Source organism: Rhododendron vialii, chromosome 4a, assembly GCF_030253575.1.
Source record: "Rhododendron vialii isolate Sample 1 chromosome 4a, ASM3025357v1".
Lineage (NCBI taxonomy): Eukaryota > Viridiplantae > Streptophyta > Magnoliopsida > Ericales > Ericaceae > Rhododendron > Rhododendron vialii.
In genome coordinates this window covers 2060412-2078000 of record NC_080560.1, presented here as the reverse complement: position 1 = coordinate 2078000, position 17589 = coordinate 2060412, and the positions used below count along the sequence as shown (strand labels likewise).

General features: G+C 38.5%; 2 protein-coding genes across 6 annotated transcripts; one reads left to right on the top strand and one right to left on the bottom strand.

Annotated features, from left to right (window-relative positions):
• The first annotated feature begins 4455 nt into the window (after positions 1 to 4455).
• LOC131322392 (uncharacterized) lies at positions 4456 to 9094 on the top strand. Of its 2 annotated transcripts, XM_058353701.1 has the most exons (3): positions 4456 to 5015; positions 6520 to 6657; positions 7257 to 9094. In XM_058353701.1, exons 1-3 carry the CDS (start codon positions 4671 to 4673, stop codon positions 8802 to 8804), a joined length of 2031 nt encoding a protein of 676 aa, XP_058209684.1. In that variant the 5' UTR covers positions 4456 to 4670; the 3' UTR covers positions 8805 to 9094. The 2 variants fall into 2 exon arrangements, with proteins under 2 accessions (XP_058209684.1, XP_058209685.1); XM_058353702.1 differs by lacking the exon at positions 6520 to 6657 and having other exon boundaries at positions 4543 to 5015.
• A 734-nt stretch (positions 9095 to 9828) lies between these two features.
• On the bottom strand, positions 9829 to 17235 carry LOC131322403 (OVARIAN TUMOR DOMAIN-containing deubiquitinating enzyme 2). Of its 4 annotated transcripts, none has more exons than XM_058353724.1 (9): positions 17221 to 17235; positions 15922 to 16005; positions 15762 to 15807; positions 13853 to 13961; positions 12770 to 12861; positions 12605 to 12667; positions 11906 to 12024; positions 10322 to 10397; positions 9829 to 10195 (listed from the first exon to the last, which is right to left on the bottom strand). In XM_058353724.1, exons 2-9 carry the CDS (start codon positions 15984 to 15986, stop codon positions 10139 to 10141), a joined length of 627 nt encoding a protein of 208 aa, XP_058209707.1. In that variant the 5' UTR covers positions 15987 to 16005; positions 17221 to 17235; the 3' UTR covers positions 9829 to 10138. The 4 variants fall into 4 exon arrangements, with proteins under 4 accessions (XP_058209707.1, XP_058209705.1, XP_058209704.1 ...); XM_058353722.1 differs by having other exon boundaries at positions 17111 to 17230; XM_058353721.1 differs by lacking the exon at positions 17221 to 17235 and adding an exon at positions 17105 to 17200.
• Between the last annotated feature and the right edge of the window lie 354 nt (positions 17236 to 17589).

Below are 17589 nucleotides of genomic sequence, written 5' to 3'. Positions count from 1 at the left end.
GTGTTGCTGGGCAAGACGAACTTCAGATTGTAGTAAAAGTTGAGAAACATGTTTGTTGCAGCAGCGAGATTATGATAATTTCATTTTTTGTTTTTTGAGAACTTATATTGCAGAATCTCAAAAGCTACTCAAACCCAACTTTTGAATTTTGAGAATCTCTTTCCTTTTTTAGATTCTCAGAATCTGTAGATTTTAAAAATCAATTTCGTAGAATTTTTTTCAAACATTCTAAACTGAGCTTTAGAAGGTAAAATTTAAAAATCTGTCAAAATAATTGTTTGCACACGACCATTATATTTCTGTCTCTTTTTTTTTATCCGCCATTATATTTCTGTGTAAGCTCGAAAAGTATTGGGCTTCTTGTTGGCGTAGGTGGTTGGGGAGTCCAAGTTGGCTCCTCCTATAGTAACTTTCGCGTTCTAGGAGCCCAAAAGGTAAACCAAACATTACTAATATTTGGAAATTTTTAATATTATTGCGAAATATAAGTTAAGAGTGAGATTCTGAAACAAGAGCCAAACAAATTACTAAAACTACTATCCAACGATACTCGGGGGATGGTGTACGTTGTTCACATTTGGACAGTCATTCTTGGCGATCAATGATCAGAATTGTCGAGACGGTTGGACAATTGAGATTACGCACAGCATGAGCAATACAAACTATTAATTGCCGAGACGGATTTATAAGAAACGGGTATGCAATACTTTATCCTGACTTTAATTGGACTCTCCACTGCTCTCGAGAAGCTATATTGTTCCCGAATTTTTAGCGCAAGAAGCTAAGACTAGTAATTTTAGTAACTATTTTTTGTGGAATTAACCTCTAGACTAATACTATGTTTTTGTCCATTTGGGTTCTATAGTTTAAGAGGTTAAGCTTCGAAAGTTTAAAATCAGGAACAATGATTAAAACAAGGAGAAAAATATTATTCAGTTTTTTTTTCGAAAACATGGTCGAGTGATATGTCCTACCAATAGTGGGCTGTCATCAAGATCATCTAGTCCCGTTTTCTCTTGTCAAGATAAGCACATGACCAGACACACCATGAGACAGTGTTCCTGAAATACTAATGTACTATGTAAATAATTTCTCAAAACCTTATAAAGAAAAAGGCACTGATTGGGCAGTACCATACATTAAAAAAATGAAGAGAATAACGTACAAAATTAATTAGTGTATTTCTATAAGAAAATAGGTTTAGGTATAAAATGATTGTACTTTTTTTTTTTGATCCGCAAAATGATTGTACTTGACCACAAAGATATTAATAACCCATCCAATGAGAAACTTTTATATGAAACGGGGATAGGAGAGGTGGTGGTGTCCCCCTCTTGTCTGTTTTCAATTTTTCGGCTATTTTTCCTACCGCACTTTAACGATCGTCTCCGTTCGTTTTGTAAAGTTTGGCGATAACATTTGTCTTGCCAGAAAATCATGTTCATTGGATTTTAGTATACATGGTCAGGCACGTGAAAATTGCAGAAAAATAAAAACTGGGTTCCGATTCAGTGTGTTTTTCGATTCAGTTTTTGTTTCAATTCAATTTTCACATGTGCCGATTATGTATCTACCAAAATTTGATGAACACAATTTTTGGCAAGATCCATATTTTCGCCGAGCTCTACAAATGAACAGAACGAATCATCAAAATATACCCAAAAAAATGGCCGAAAAATTGAAAACGACCAGAGAGAAACACCACCACCCCTCCTATCCCCGTTCCATGTAAAAGTTTCTCCCCATCCAATAACATGTTCCTATGATTTATGAAGTTGGTGAGGAATAAATTAGAATCTAACATTAGGGCACCCCTATAAAGAAACTCCTCTGTATTTTTCCCTTTTAATTCCCTTTTTCCCTCCAATTTATGCGGGGTCAAATAATCACATGGATACCATCTGGCTGCTGATTATTAAATATTTAAATTACTCAAATTTTCCAACATTCAAAAAGGTGTATCCATTCAAAATCTGGGTAAAAAATATTTGGTTAACTATTCTTTTAATAAAGTTGTTGAGTCTTGACCCACCAAAGCATTTCAACCTATGATTTGGTAATCATTCCAATTTCAACCTCTACATTACGTTGTCTAGGTCAATTGAGTGCGCAATCTAAATTTTATTAATCATTACTCAGTACTGCTACACCTGCTACACTTGGGGTGTGTAATGTGCGATTTGAGCTGTCTATCTCTATAATTAATAGTTCAGATTTCAAACATCCTACAAATAAAATAGGATATTTTTAACAAATACGAACCATTTCTTGCTTCTACTCGATTTTATTAGCATCTCATCGGGTTTTTCAAATATCAATCTGTTGAGTAGAGAATTAACCATCTGGAAAAGTCCTTCAACATGTACTTTCAAGCTTCTAATTCTACTTCATTATTCACTTTCGTCATTTCTCATTCTTATAGCGTTTGACATGTACATTTGCAATTGAAACCCCCCAGGAGGGTCTCACGAGCTTTTTCAAGTAAAAAGTTCACCCCATTAGAGCTCACAGGTTCGACTTCGGCGGCCAGTCCACAATTCTTGAAGTTATACAAAATTCTTCAGAATTACTGTGTAAATTAGCGCCGACACTCTTTTACCAAAAGACCATACTGTAAGCAGGAGCTTTCAGATTTTGCTAAAAGGATAACCATTGACTTGATGTCCTATGTTGAAAGTGTATATATCTATCTTTGAAGAGTAGCTTCAAACATTCAAATCAAAGTGACACTGGAAATTTCTCTCATTTCTCCTGCTTAATCTTATTGAATTCAGATTGGGATTTATATTTTCCCCATTTGGCCTGGATGATTTCCTTTTCCTTGTGTCTTGTAAGATCATTCCTACCTAAATCAAGCTGGCATTTTTCTACATCCAGCTCGAAAAATCATTATTGGAGATTCGTAGGATCACGCGGGCCCACGTCGACAATTATCGGGATTTTTTTTGTATTAAATACATTTATTTTTAGATAATTGTATCAGGAGTTGCAATCCAGTGTTGCACATTTTATTTTTTTAACAAACTTAGGTCACATTCCGCAATGGGACATAAATACAGTATTTATTTTTGAATAAAAGGTAGTGATTTACTGTGAAAGAATGATCTGCCTCGTAAGGAGGAAAATAAGTATTTGAAAAATAAGAGCCTTAGTGGAATGGTGTCTTAATGCATTTAGAAATCATATCAAACGATATCCGCTCAACGTAAATTTTGGCGTGGTCAATGTTCTCGAAGAGCTCTAAAAAGTGAACAGTTCCATCACTGTCGTGGGACCAGAAAGGGCCCACAAATGGTCCAATATTGAATCAGACTGGTTGGAAGCAAACTAGACTGGACCCTTGCCAGTAGTTTGATTGCTGTTTCTTTCTTTCTGTATCCATAGTAGGGGAGAAAATTTTGGGTACAAATTGGGTACCACGTGGCGGTACCCAGCGTCCATCCAAATCGTCCAAATGTGTTTTGGAAGGTCGAGATCCTAGCATCCTCTCTCTTTCTTAGCCGACTACTTTCTCTCCTCTTTTTCATTAATTTAAGCCAGTGAGATTTTAATTTTTAATATTACTTACCATTTTCTGCCGTAAGAGTTGGAAGTAAATCTTTATGAAAAATTAGTGGGTTTGATTTGGTTGAACAAACCTAAAGGAGGCCTTTTTTTTTTTTTCCCCCTGGATAATTTTGCTTGCAATTGCGACAGGCCGAATAAGTATATGCTGGGCCGAACTCAATTTTAGAGAATCTTCAATCGTGCAACCTAACCAATTTCGAATGTACCGAAAGGATTCTGGAGCATTGGGCTCATTGCTATAGCCAGCAACGAGCCCATAATGTGAAACATTGAAGATGGACCGTTTTGGTCGGCTTTTAAGGTTAGGGCATGAGAAGGACGAATCCGATATAGATTGGTGCCATGTGAACGCTTGGGTGGAATTGCTCAGCGACTAAGGCATTTTGACTGACGTGTTGTTTGACAGACGTGAATGATGTTGCAAGGATCTTATGCTAGTTGAGAACTCACATATAGGGAGTCCGTGAAACTTGGGATGTGCACGAGGCCGTTGGAGGGCACAAATTTCCGACGGGATGCTTCTCACATTATGGTTATATCCATTAGCTCGCCAAAGAGCGAGTTGAATATAGAAAACGAACATTAGTCGACATAACGTAACTTAATTTCCGACACAATAATCACGAATACGATTCAAAAAACCAATTTTAATTCAATTCTGATGATCCGAATCGTTTATTTTATGAATCTTGAAATCGAACCATCCATCAATACCACATATCCGGCTATTAAATATCAGTAGGCTCCAATGAATTCTCAACCCTCTATTTTCAAATCATACGGTAGCATTATTGGAAGAGAGGATATTATTGTGTCAGAAAAAATCCACAAATTACAGCATAGAGATACAGTACAAACCCAATAATACACTGACGTATACATCATTAGTAGGAGTAGTACAATTTACATACAGTTCGTCTGTATCCGTCGTTTTCATCCCTGAAACTGGTCTCTCTCTCTCTCTCTCTCTCTCTTTCACACACCCACACACATACTTGTCGCCGCAGTAGAGTCGAGAGATCAACGAAAAGCGCTCTCTCTCTCTCTCTCTCTCTAAAACCTCCCTTGCGAGACTCTTCAATGGCTGAACCACACCGCCGAAGATGAAAATCCCCTCCGAAACCCTAGACCTGGTTCGAGATTCAGATCTTCGGACTAAGTCTCAGAAGCCGCCGCGCCGGAAATCGAGGAGCCCGGCCGGAGTGAGGCTGAAAAGGGTCGGAGGACCGGCGGGGAGGCGGAGCAGGCCCGAGACGCCGGAGAAGTTTCACAGCGGAGACAAATGCAGGAGTGGTGATGGCAAGGAGGAGAGGCTGTGGCCGGAGGCCGGTCGGAAGCTTTCTTCGAGAGAGCTTGCGGCGGTACTGTGGAGGTTACGTTTGCCGGAGGTAGCCGGATCCGGTGGCGAGCGGTCTAGTCTGCCCAAGAACGGTCGGTTAGGGCTTCAGGTATATTTCCATTCAAGATCCGTACTAATTAAAGGGAGAGCAATTTTGTTTACCCTGGTCTTGGGTGAAAGCTAAATTTACCTGCATTTGGTGAGGTATGTTGCGCGGGTTTTGAGTAGGTATTAGGTAATATAAATTGCAATTGATTTGTTCGGAGGCCACGTAAAAAAATCAGATCAATCAGATATAGGTAAAAAAAAATTAATTATCAAAAATACAATTTTGCTCTGTCCAGTACTCCAGTTCGACTCAGAAAATTAGACTTTTTCGATTTATTACTTATCACTATTTCATCGAGCTGAATTTTTGTGTGATCTCTTAACAAATCAATTCATACAAAATAAGCGGATACACCAAATGTGGATAAAGTTACCCTATCCCACTCCAAGGGTGAACAAAATTTCTCTCAGTTCTAAGGTGGTTGTGTCCATCTTTTTATGTTTTTATAAGAGAATACGCATTGATTTGGTATCTTCTGAAGTTGGTGTCAATTGTAAACTTAATCGAATTTATCTCCTTTGATTTTTTGAGATTGTTGTGTCTTAATTTGCTGTGATATAGAAGATACTGTGAATTTATTTGGATAATTTACACTGACCTGAATAAATTGAGATAAGATAATGCTTCCTTTTATGCAATTCGGTTTATTCCTTTGAGATTTCTTATTGCACTGTGCATTTTTAGTGAGGAACAAAGTACCCACCTTCCAATTTGGACTTTGGTCCTGTGAAACTATTGCTGGTTGGTTTTAATTATCGTACCACATGGAGCTCAATACGTTGGTCCACTATATTTAGTATTTGCAACGAAATATTCTTTCAGATGTTGATCTTTTAACATCTCCGAGGGCCCATTTGGTTGGTTGGATTAGTAATGAGGACTGAGGAGATATATGAATCGAAGTTGGGTCAGACTAATAGTGAGTTGATTACCGATACCACATCCTGATGGTATGTATTTTCTCATGCTTTGTGGATTAGTTGTCCAACGGATAGTAATCTTTCCACCATTTATTGCATTTAATGATACAAATGCCAAGGGTGCGATTGCACGGGATTAATCGTGCTTATCAAATGGGCCCTAAGAGTCATCACGAGCTAACCCATTCACTATTTATTGATGCATTCTATCTTTCTAAATATTGTACTTTTGATCTTCATACATAAAAGCCTTCACACTTGCGAATCTTGTAGGTCCTTTTAATATCACGTCGATGATCATTGGCCATTTTCATAAATACCTATGTTGTATCATAAAGCCTTCCAACAACTGTGGTTTGGTCATTAAGATTTATGTCTGTTGTCATTGTAATCTTATCAGGTAAGAGTGAAGAAAAAAAAAAAGAAATATTCTTTGTTCAAAAAAAGAAACCTGTGATTTTTCATTCCCAAGCCCTATTCCTTTGAATTATCTCATGGAGGTTTATAGAATCGTTTTAATTGGTTTTGGGTCCAATGTGGCCAATTTTGAAAAATTTCTGCTCAATAAATTTTCTTGCATGCAGTATGGAGCCAGTCATACTGTGGTGCCGTTTCTCGGTCATCAGACTCATCACAATAGGAGGGCGCATAATTCTGGGGGAAAGGATCTGATGCAGAGTCCCCGTTCAATCTCTGGTCCAAGAAATGGGTACATGTACAAGGTACCTTTCTTCTTTAAGATCCTTCATACAAAGACAAGGTGAAGTGGAACTGTTGCCTGATGGAGTTTGGATTATTCTAGAAGTTGAAGCTAGATAAGAGCTAAAACTACTTCTTGATTGGCACGATAGGGTGACTGCATATACCATCATTGAATGGCACAGATTTTGTCCCAATAAGTTAGTTAGATACTTTCTTACATTAAAAACCCTGTTAGATCCTTATGACACGAATCTGATTACGACAAGTGGTTCATGTGGCATACTTTAATTGGTTGGGACTTGAGGCTCAGTTTGGTAATCTTGTCTAGTTATTCCAACTGTCTGGCCTATTCAAATTAACATAGATTTGACCCCTGGAACGAATAACGAAAAAAAGGTTGAAAATTTGGAGGAAAAAATAATGGTGATAAGAGATGAAGTGGTCCGTTGGTGTTCCAGCTGGTATTTGCAACCACGAGTCGAAGAGCAGTCTTCCCTAATTGAGTCTCAATATTACAATATCTAAGTTCCTTGATATGTCCACTCTGTAATTATGCATAATATTCCCTTGTTTTCCGGTTCCCCAATCCTTTGATCCTAACCATGTTCATGTTTCACAGTTCGAACCTCTACTTCGATTTTCCAACCCTGCTATGGAGGGGGCGACAAAATGGGACACTATGTGCTTGAAAACAGCAGACGAGGTACAACTAATTTCTGACCGCTCAAAACATCTTGACCGAGAAGCAAATGCCGTCTCAGCAATATCTGCACTCAAGGTAGAACTTAAACAAGCTAAAACTCGTATCCATGAGCTCGAGACAGAGAGACAGTCCTCAAAAAAGAAACTTGAGCACTTCTTAAAGAAACTCAGTGAGGAAAGGGCCACATGGCGGAGTAGAGAGCATGAGAAAATCCGTGTGATTATCGATGACATAAAATCTGACTTGAACCGGGAGAGGAAAAATCGTCAGAGGTTGGAAATGGTAAATTCCAAGATGGTCAATGAGCTTGCTGATGTCAAGTTACTGTCGAAGCGATATATGCAGGAGTATGAGAAAGAGAAGAAGGCTAGGGAGTTAATAGAGGAAGTATGCGATGAGCTTGCCAAGGAAATTGGAGAAGACAAGACTGAAGTAGAAGACTTGAAGAGGGAATCCATGAAACTCCGTGAGGAAGTGGACGAAGAGAGGAAAATGTTGCAGATGGCTGAGGTGTGGCGTGAAGAACGGGTTCAGATGAAGCTGGTTGACGCGAAGGTGATGGTTGCAGAGAAGTATTCACAGATGAACAAGTTAGTAGCAGATTTAGAGACTTTTTTAAGTTTGAGAAATGAAATCCCAGATGGGGAGGAAACCAGAAAAGCAGAATTCCTTCGAAAGGCTGCTGCTGCAGTAAATATCCAAGGAATCAAGGAATTTGCGTACGAGCCTCCGAACCCAAATGAGATTTTCTCTGTTTTTGAAGATGTCAATTGCCGTGAGGCCAATGAGAGGAGGGAGGTCGGAGATTGCAGTGGATCCAGTCATGTCAGTTGTACATCCGGGGTTCGTACTATGAGTCGTGAAGCTAACATGTTTAATGAAGACCGTCTGCTGAGACCTTCAAATTCATGTTTTGAAGAGAGTGGTGACATGGAAGAAGATGACAGTGGGTGGGAAACTGTGAGCCATGTAGATGATCAGGGTTCAAGTTCTTCACCTGAGGGGAGTAACCCATCCGTCAACAAGATTGGATGGGAAGATAATGCATGTGAATATACACAAATAGCAGAAATTCGTGAAGTTACTGAATTTGCAATGAGAAATTCGAAGACGGTGCCATTTGCATCTCGGATTTTGAAATCATGCCCAAATAGTGGTGATAACTGCAAGATAATTGCAGGGGAAGGGATGATGAATGGAAGGATCTCCAATGGCAGCAGGCTTTCAAGTGGGGCCAGCATTTCTCCGGATAGAGGTTCAGGTAAAGGCACGGTTAGTCCCCAGGATTTGGCGGGGCAATGGAGCTCACCTGAATTGGGGAATCCACAAATAACTCAAGGGCTGAAAGGGCCCATTGAATGGCCGCGTGGGGTGCAGAAGAGTAGTTTGAAAGCTAAGCTTTTGGAAGCCAGGATCGAGAGTCAGAAGATGCAATTGCGTCAAGTTCTTAAGCAGAAGGGTTAGCCATGCCGAGTACGAAATCAGCTGGAAATGGGTTATTTTCTTTTACAACCGGCCAAGGTTTCCCGCATTCTCTCCCGTAAGAGCTTCCATCTTGCTGCTTCGGATTTATCATCTTTGTCGAACAGGCCACGAGTTGTACTCAAATGTGATGTATCATGCATTTTTTTTTTGCTTTGTTAGGGTTTAGCATCCCCATAGTAAGTGATGCATAAAGCAGCTTATGCTAATTGTACCTTCCTATTGATCAAAATCTGGCACAGCCAATGAAAAAAGAAATGTTAGTCTAGAAACCGAGTTGGTTATACGGTTTCCCTTCAAGAGAAACTGTAGATGGAATTGGTGCAATTTCTTAGAGAACCATGACAAGGTGGAATGAGTTTCTGGGTGGATACCATCTTGGTCTTTAATCATTTTCATTTTTCATAACTGGATTTACGGGCTAGCTTGAGTGCATCTTGATTAATTCTGGAGCTCTGGAAGATTAATTCTGGAGCTCTGGAATTAATGACCAGGCAAACCCTGCAGTAACCCTAAGGTTTGAAATATTTGGTCTCCGTGGAATTTGAACATGCGATCTTATGGAGCACAAACACTTTATTTGCCCTATTTGCTTATCATGCCTACTTGGTCAAACCGCTTGGAGTTCTTTAACATTTCCTTTTGCCCAAACAACCAAAAGAAAAACGACATCCCTCATTTTGAATTTCGCATCTAGTTCCTCCCATCTTTTTGTTTCCCTCTGTTAGGTTTGAGGTCCAAGCATAGCTTTTCGCTTGCCTTTCATTTTCAAATTCTCTGTTGCATTGTCCATGTTAGATCCCAAATAGAGAGTTTCGAGTTCCTCCTCGGAACTGCGCTCTCTCTGGTTCATGCAGTTTTTAGGCCCTTCCCTGGTCCACTTCCTGATGAATCAGGCAGTCTTACAGCTGGAACCTGATAGTAAAAAGAAGAGTGATATCTTCCCAACAGAGCAGTTTACTGGACAACTGAAAATCTTGTCTAAGCAATTTTCTTAGAACCAATAAGGAGCAAAAATTTAGAAAATCGAACATAGATAGTAAATTGAAGGTCCTCAAACAGGAATCATAATAATGGCATTCAACACCAAACCCCCCCCCCCCCCCCCCCCCACCCAACATTGGTACAACAACAGATCATTGTACAACAATTTCTCCCCCAAATAAATCAGACAAGCACATTGATCCCACCTTTAACTATCTATCCAATGGGAGTAACATATTGACTGTAAAACCAAATCAACAGTCTAAGTCTTAAAGAGCAAATTGGAAGAAATTTTAAAAAAAATTCTGTTTCATAGTTTGTTTCGAATTTTGTCATCTATATTCTTGGAAGTTGACATGTCCAGTTGCTTGTGCATGTTCCACAGCTTCCTGCAATTTCGTGAACAAAAAATTTGTCATGATTGAAAATATAGAGTTGAGAAAACTTGAGCCCAGTTCGAAAAAACTAGGACGTTACGAGGACGGTATACTAGAATTGAATAGGTGAGAGAGAACCTTTTGGCCAATGACTCCAATCTGGCAGACCCCACATCGCAAAGTGAAGTTGGCAGTGTCGGTGTAACTCCTTTTCCTGAAACACAAGAAAAAATACCGGTGAGTAGCGCTAGGGGCACAGACATCCGGACACAAAATCTGACTACGATATGAGATCCTCCACATGTAATGGACGGCTCTGGATATAGAGGCGTCCAGATATCTACGCCGGAAGCACATTGAAAACCATTACGTGATCAATGAGAACTATAGTCTATAAGACTATAACGAATCATCATATGCTGTACCCCAATCATCTAGTCATCTTACTTGAACTAGGAGCAGACAAAGGCTAACTCATCCGGAGGAGAAAAGCACATTAGTCTATCGTTTACCCAACCCCACAGTGTTAAAGAGAAATATCATAGTATACATAGACTACCCATGGAGAAAATGGCAGAACTTCCATGCTTTTTCAAAGTGTGTACTCATTTCTTCCTACTTCACGAGGATGACACCTCTCTCTATCCTCTAAATATGAATCCGCTATGCGAGGAAAGACTGTTGAATGAACTTTCTATTTTCATTAAGGGTGTGAGATTAGGGCTGCATGGGAATAATGCCAAGCTACTAAAGAACAACAAAAGCCAAACTTGGCCAGAGGCTCTTGCATGTGCTAAGTTCCAAGGTGGGCTATTGCTCAAGCTCAATTAAGATTTTTTTTAGGACTAAACAAAGGTACGATCAATTGTGAATGGAGATAACGATTACCTAAAGTCAAGAAAAGAGTGCAGGGAAACAATACAAAGCCTGAGAATTGTCGTGATAAATACTGACAAAGTGATGGGGAAAAACCCAGACTCCCTGAGACACTTGGTTGATAAAGGTTCAGGGGATGGCATACAGTAGGGATTCTCCAGTTATTTGGCCCGCCGATAAGAGAACACAAAAAAAGGAAAGCGGTGTGGCATAGAATTGAGCAATTGTTTCTTGTATTTATCAATTTGTTATCCACTAATTAGTCATGGAACATTTAAGACTAGGAGACCAAATTCTTAACAATGAACAATGGAAATGTAACAAGCTCAGCAAAACCGTGAACAAATTGGAAATCTAACAAACATCATGAAAAGGGTACTATAGTACAAGCACGACTTAGTACAACCGATACAGGCTCTAGTGACTACAAAATTGGTTCAACTTAGTTGTTGCACCCAATAGTGGATACTCTTAGACACATTATCAACACAAGTATTATTAGCCAACAAAATAAGTCACACGTATATCAAGAAATAGAATACTCAAACGTCCTTAAGATAGAACAACTGGCATGCAATGTAGAAGTCAAGAACAAAGACTAGATAAATCCCACCAACATTTTCACCCGAGAAATAACAAATGATTAGATTCCACGAGAAACAACAAGAAATGGAGATAGTGAACCACCTTGCCTTTTCGGCCAAGGAAATTCTCAAAGTAAGTCTTTCCGTACTTGGAATAAATCATTTATTATCTTGAGAGGTAAATGGTATAAATCATCTTATAAACTATCTCAGTTTCATGTTTAAATTTACTTTAAAGCGTCAATGAAACAACAATAGCTACCTTTGCTGTTCCTTAACAAGATTGAGAGTGAGCCTTTCAACTGGCCCAATAGTCCTATCCTTATGCACAGGGAATATTGTCTGGTCAAACTCTTCTGGAGCTCCATCAGAAGGAGACATCTGCAATCCCATAAATGGAATCAAGCACTTCAGGACAATTACATCAAAAACTAAAAATTTATGACTGAAGACTATACAGAAGCATGGGTGGTGAATAAGTAGAAATTTGCAAGATCATATCTTTATGTAAATAACCATTATTTGGCCACCATTATTATCAGAATCTCATTTATTACGTAACACATATAACTTCTACTTAATATCCATGTACTACCCAATATAAGGGTACGTGATATGCCTCCAACATGTCTAGTTGGTTATCAATTTTTGTCCCGTGTCCTTGGACATGGGAAATCAACCAGACAATTAGACACTACCCACTCCATCACCTATATCTGAGTCCATGTAATGTAGGTCAAAATGAATGACATAGAATTTGGTTGTTATGACTGCCAGAGGTGGACATCTGGTACATCCTCCTCATATAGGGCAAGACTAAGTCATAACTATAAATATGGTGTTTCCACAATAACGAGCCTACAGAAAATCATAATTAATCCCATCATCAATACACACATACGCATAAATATAATGCAACAAAATAGAAAGAAAGAGGGAGAGAGAGAGAGAGACGACATACGGCCAGAGCATCGTAATGGAGCCCATCATAAATTAGCATTACCCTTTCATGATAGTTTTTTCCCTGTTAATCAATAACAAAATCCAAAAGTTCATGTCATATGATTCATACTTTCTAACATGATTATAATAAATGATAGCACATTACCGATGATCCGAGGCTAACCTGTCCATACAAATCACATCTTGAGGTTTGGATATCATATGCTCCGATTTCACGTCCATAATAATCTGATAATATTGCAAGCTCAATGGCACCTTTGCAAGATAAAGTACAATAAAGAATTAGCAGAATAGACATAAATGGTATCCTTAAGCTTGTTTCCGACAAAAGAGAATACATAAAAACAGAACTCCTGGCTGACCAAAAAACATATATGAGAATCCAAGAGCTCTACAACTTGTCAAAAACATATATTCAATTCCCATGTTTCATGTGTTTCATGTTGTAAGCCCCAGCGTAGGTTGTTTATAATAGCAATCAGCATAGAAAAAAGTTTTCAATGTAAGATGCATACAGAGCTCCCAAATAGCGCACATTCACAATCTTTATCGCATTCAGCATCGTAACTCGGGACCAAAGAGTAGACATATCCACTTTTCCCCATTCAGTTGCCAACTAGAACAGAATAAATGAAGAAATTATGGAATCTAACAACCTTAACTATGAAACAAATATCACGAATCTCTTCTTTTCTATCTTCTCAGCATAAGGAACAGGATTTATGCGAAATTTCGTTTTCGGGGAACTCCCTAAACGTTCCATGACTATCAAAATGGACAATCTCATGATTCAACCAATGCAACATCAGATATCACCATCCAGAGAACTTTTAATTTGATTATGACCAGCTCAAAATGTTTAGCAAGTCAACCAGAATGCCAACCTCCATAGACCCCACTACTGTTAGCTGTAAGGGCTATCAAGAGCAAATCAAACTGCGTACTAAGGAGGGTTCGGTCCAATGGGATACAGGCAAAAGAGAATTTTCAGTGTTTGTGGACTCCATAAATGCAGTAATATGCAAAATGTGGGTATCGCCTAGTTTTATACAACAAGTGTACAAGAGAGAGGAGCTTCTTAATCGTAAAATGCTGCCGCACATAGCAATCTTTCAACAGAATTGTCTTTATCAGGATATACCATATTCAAAAAGGAAAGCAGTTGCAAAGGAACCATGATGTGTCAATGAATTATCTCATGGATTCCATGCTGGTAGAAATCACAAGATAAAAGTGCACAACTCACCTCCCCACTTCTCCGGGTTAAGAATCCAGGTACAATACTCTTCATTTGGCTTCCCAAGGAATGCTTCAGAATATTGTGTTGGATCACTGGCCACTGTCGCAGCTATAACCTTCAGACATAGAAGGCCAAAGATGGTAAGCGAACATAGAAAACGAAGGCCAAGATTACCATACATAAAGATATATGTCATTTAATATTGTCGGTAAACCAAAAACAAACTTTCTACAAGCATTTAGTGAGGCTACATATAAATGCAACAAACTTATAAACTTGCACTATGAACACTGTATCCTCAAATATAAATGAACTAGGTTGTGGCTTGTGAGAGGTTTTGTGTTTTGCTACGGCCCCCGTACAAAGGTGGGCCCCATCTGTTGGGAAGGAAAGATCTGTGGATCCAGCCCCAAACGTTGCCAGCAATAGCAGCCCCCATTTGCTGTCTCCCATAAAATATCTTCATACATAGCATAGTACCATAAGATTAGGGCAATCACCACGTTTATGAGGTTCGAAAGTTAAAGACATTAACACCTTTAACTTCATCTATATAATTCGTTCCCATTATTCACTCTAAAACTCGTCAATCTTAACAGAGAATGGAAACAAGATACACTCCAAAACAACCCAATCAGTTTATAATTTGTCGTCAAGATATGACCCAGATGTAGAAACATGGTCCTCACAAAGTTGTTGCCAATGTTACATTGTTACTAGAGAACGATTTCGTATTCATGTCGCGAAAAAAGTTCCTGAGATCCAAATCAAGCAAAGACGTCATAGACTCTACGACGGGCTGATTCAATGATCTGAACAGCATACTATAGATTGAAGAATCCTCAATTTAAAACACAATATAAATATGACTTCCAAGTAACAAGTGTAAAATACCAAAATGATAAAGGTGTCAAGGCGGACTTGTTAGGTTATGACATGACATTGATATCGCGATAGCCATCGGTTCAGCAAATTCATGCACCAAGAAATAAACTACTAGTAATGGCTTATAAAGCAGCCAAGTACATGACGGGTCCAGATCACATCATACGTATGCACAGTGGCGACTCCAGGAATATTATTTCATTGGGTCGAAAAACTTTCTTGAGTTTGAATTACATTCAACCAAAGTCTATAATTGTTAATTATAGGTAAATTCAATTATTAAAGACTTCTTTGATTCAAAATTACCTCTTAACCAGCAAAAATAATAACTCTCAAATAATATTGTAAATGATTAAATTGGTCTCAAACAAGTAGATAGGAATACGATATCGATCTTAAGGTCTCAGGTCCGAAACCTCCTAAATATTATATATCAACTCTTATTGGTCAGTCTATATAGATTACAGGGCATGACCTTAACTTTAATCAAGCTTCGTGCTAGTAGACGGTGAGATTGAGTCCCTAGAAATTAGTTAAGGTGTGCGTAACCGTGCACGAATACTTTGAGTAATACTCCATCTCTAAGTACCTTTCAGCTTGCATATAAGCTAGGATGGGGTCATCAACCGAATTTAATGGGTTCATTTCTTGACCAACATAAAAGTATAGCATAATATTAGTAGTATTTCCATCTCTTCCCATGGGGTCAGCCGACCCCACTATGTTGGCTATGGCGTCGCCTGTGCGTATGCAAAGCACGCGAGTGCATTTTATCAGACGCTGTATACGTTCAGTCACCCACCGGAGACACATAAGAGTAGTCCGACGAATCATACATCAAGCAATTAAGCATATGGCAAGAATAAAGGAACTCAAGTAAATAAATCAAATAGCTGCTATAGCAGTTTCTCAAAATCCATGGATCACCAACTTCTCTTTTCACGAATTAAGAAACCAACATTTCTTATAATGACTCCATCACAAACCGTTAAAGACTGATCGCATATAAGAGTTTTGGATGGAATATAACCTGTCTCAACTCAGGAGCTTTGTGTTTGTCATGGTCCATAACATACCTGCAAATGCAGAAACAACAGAAAGGAATCATACGTTAAGTCCACAAAAGACTAGCATCTAAATTCGTAAGAGTGAAACAGAAGAAGGCATATTTAGAATTTGAAAATCTTTACCCAACAGCATTGAAGAGGCAGCTGTTGTCTGATGGAATGACCCTCCTAACGATAGCACCTTCCATGTTAAAAATAAATATGTACCTGAAAAGCATGACAACTATTTTGGCAACTGCAAAAAACTAAATACGTAAACATAGAAAAGTGATAATCCCTCTGCAGGGAGGATATAACAGCCTAGCTAGAAATGTCACACGGCCAAACCATATATGGTGAGAGAAAAAGAATATGGTAACAAAGGGAGGGCGGAAGAAAGAAATAACCGTTAATAAGGATAATATTCAATGAGGATAGCTCAAATTTAGATTTGATAGTTTACATAGGGATTTCAACATTGAGTTTAGGAGCTTTAACATGATGTATTGGAATTTGGAAATGACTATTTCACAGGACTGATTCGAAATCTTACTATCAAAGACTGCAGTTGTACAAGGACCCAATAATCATACAAATTACATCATTTCTACCTTCTAACATATCTTTCATGTTAGTTCCACCCATAGCTAAACTTCATTATATATTCGTAATAAGACATAAAAAAATATCACTTCATTTGAAATCCTCATATAGCCAAGCTGCCAAAGGGAGCCTAAAGGCATAAAATGACTTAAACTTTTGAACGATCCAAGAGACAGAGTCGAAACTCAACATCTAAACTTCATGAGCCAAAATTCCCAACTAAATTCAGGACCAAAATACATACGAATTCATACAAGAAAAGAGAACAAATAGGTGAAACTGGGATATATTTAGAACGCCCCAAAAATTAAGAAAGTAGAATTCTACCGACAGAAAAAGGATATCTTTCGGAGGGTGCAAAAACAAGCAGGATGAAAGCAGAATTCTACCAAGGAAACTGATTTTTGCGCTCCTCTTTTTACTGATAGTGCTCCAATTTTAACGTGAAGTTACTAATAACTTCATGAACAAAGTGGAGCCCTCTCAGTAAAAAGTGGAGCGCAAATATCAATTTCCTTCTACCAATTGAAAAATGAAATATTTCTGGGGGTGCAAAAACAAGCAGGAGCTCAAAAGAAGAACCCAAACCCAGATAGAAACCACAAACACGAATGGAAATCCAAACCAATTATGAAAAACTGATACACCATTCAGATTAATACCCAGATAATATTTTATCAGAGCAAGTAAATGTTGAATGGAAAGAGCTCTAGATCTGTGTAACATGTACCAAGAACTCAATTGCTTGAAAGTAAAGCAAAGAAATGACAATGAGGACACGCAAGTGCATATAAATAGACAGAAAGAGATATGTAAGAGGAGATTCGGAAAATTCATTACGTTTTTCGTTTGTTTGTCTCAGTTCAAAGAGGGTCCTATCTGTCAAATGGGAATCGTTGTGGGTAAGAGAGAGAGAGAGAGAGAGAGAGAGAGAGAGAGAATCCAATCCGAAAAATTATTCAGTGCCCCTGTCTTACCCGAATTAAAGGCCGTTTTTCCGGCGCTGTTTGATCCTTGTTCGCTGTCCCACTCTTCTTGGAAATGTTCTTGTGTATGCGAGTCTATGATGCTACATGTGGGTCACAGTAAAGTGGGTAAGAAAGTTTGGTTCCCTTATTTTGAGACTGATCTCTTAACTTCTTCCTTTTTTCGAATTTAAGTAGTTGTCAAGAGCCTTTTACGTTTTTGTTGCTCCATTTAACACTTTAG

What these genes read in the sequence shown, in the direction of transcription:
- LOC131322392 (XM_058353701.1), top strand. Translation starts at nt 4,671, where the DNA reads ATGAAAATCCCCTCCGAAACCCTAGACCTGGTTCGAGATTCAGATCTT. An exon ending in ACGGTCGGTTAGGGCTTCAG is followed by an intron (nt 5,016 to 6,519) that starts GTATATTTCCAT and finishes TCTTGCATGCAG; the next exon opens with TATGGAGCCAGTCATACTGT. An exon ending in GAAATGGGTACATGTACAAG is followed by an intron (nt 6,658 to 7,256) that starts GTACCTTTCTTC and finishes CATGTTTCACAG; the next exon opens with TTCGAACCTCTACTTCGATT.
- LOC131322403 (XM_058353722.1), bottom strand. Translation starts at nt 17,217, where the DNA reads ATGAATTTTCCGAATCTCCTCTTACATATCTCTTTCTGTCTATTTATA. An exon ending in TTCAAGCAATTGAGTTCTTG is followed by an intron (nt 16,006 to 17,110) that starts GTACATGTTACA and finishes CATGCTTTTCAG; the next exon opens with GTACATATTTATTTTTAACA. An exon ending in TAACCCGGAGAAGTGGGGAG is followed by an intron (nt 12,862 to 13,852) that starts GTGAGTTGTGCA and finishes TATCTTGCAAAG; the next exon opens with GTGCCATTGAGCTTGCAATA.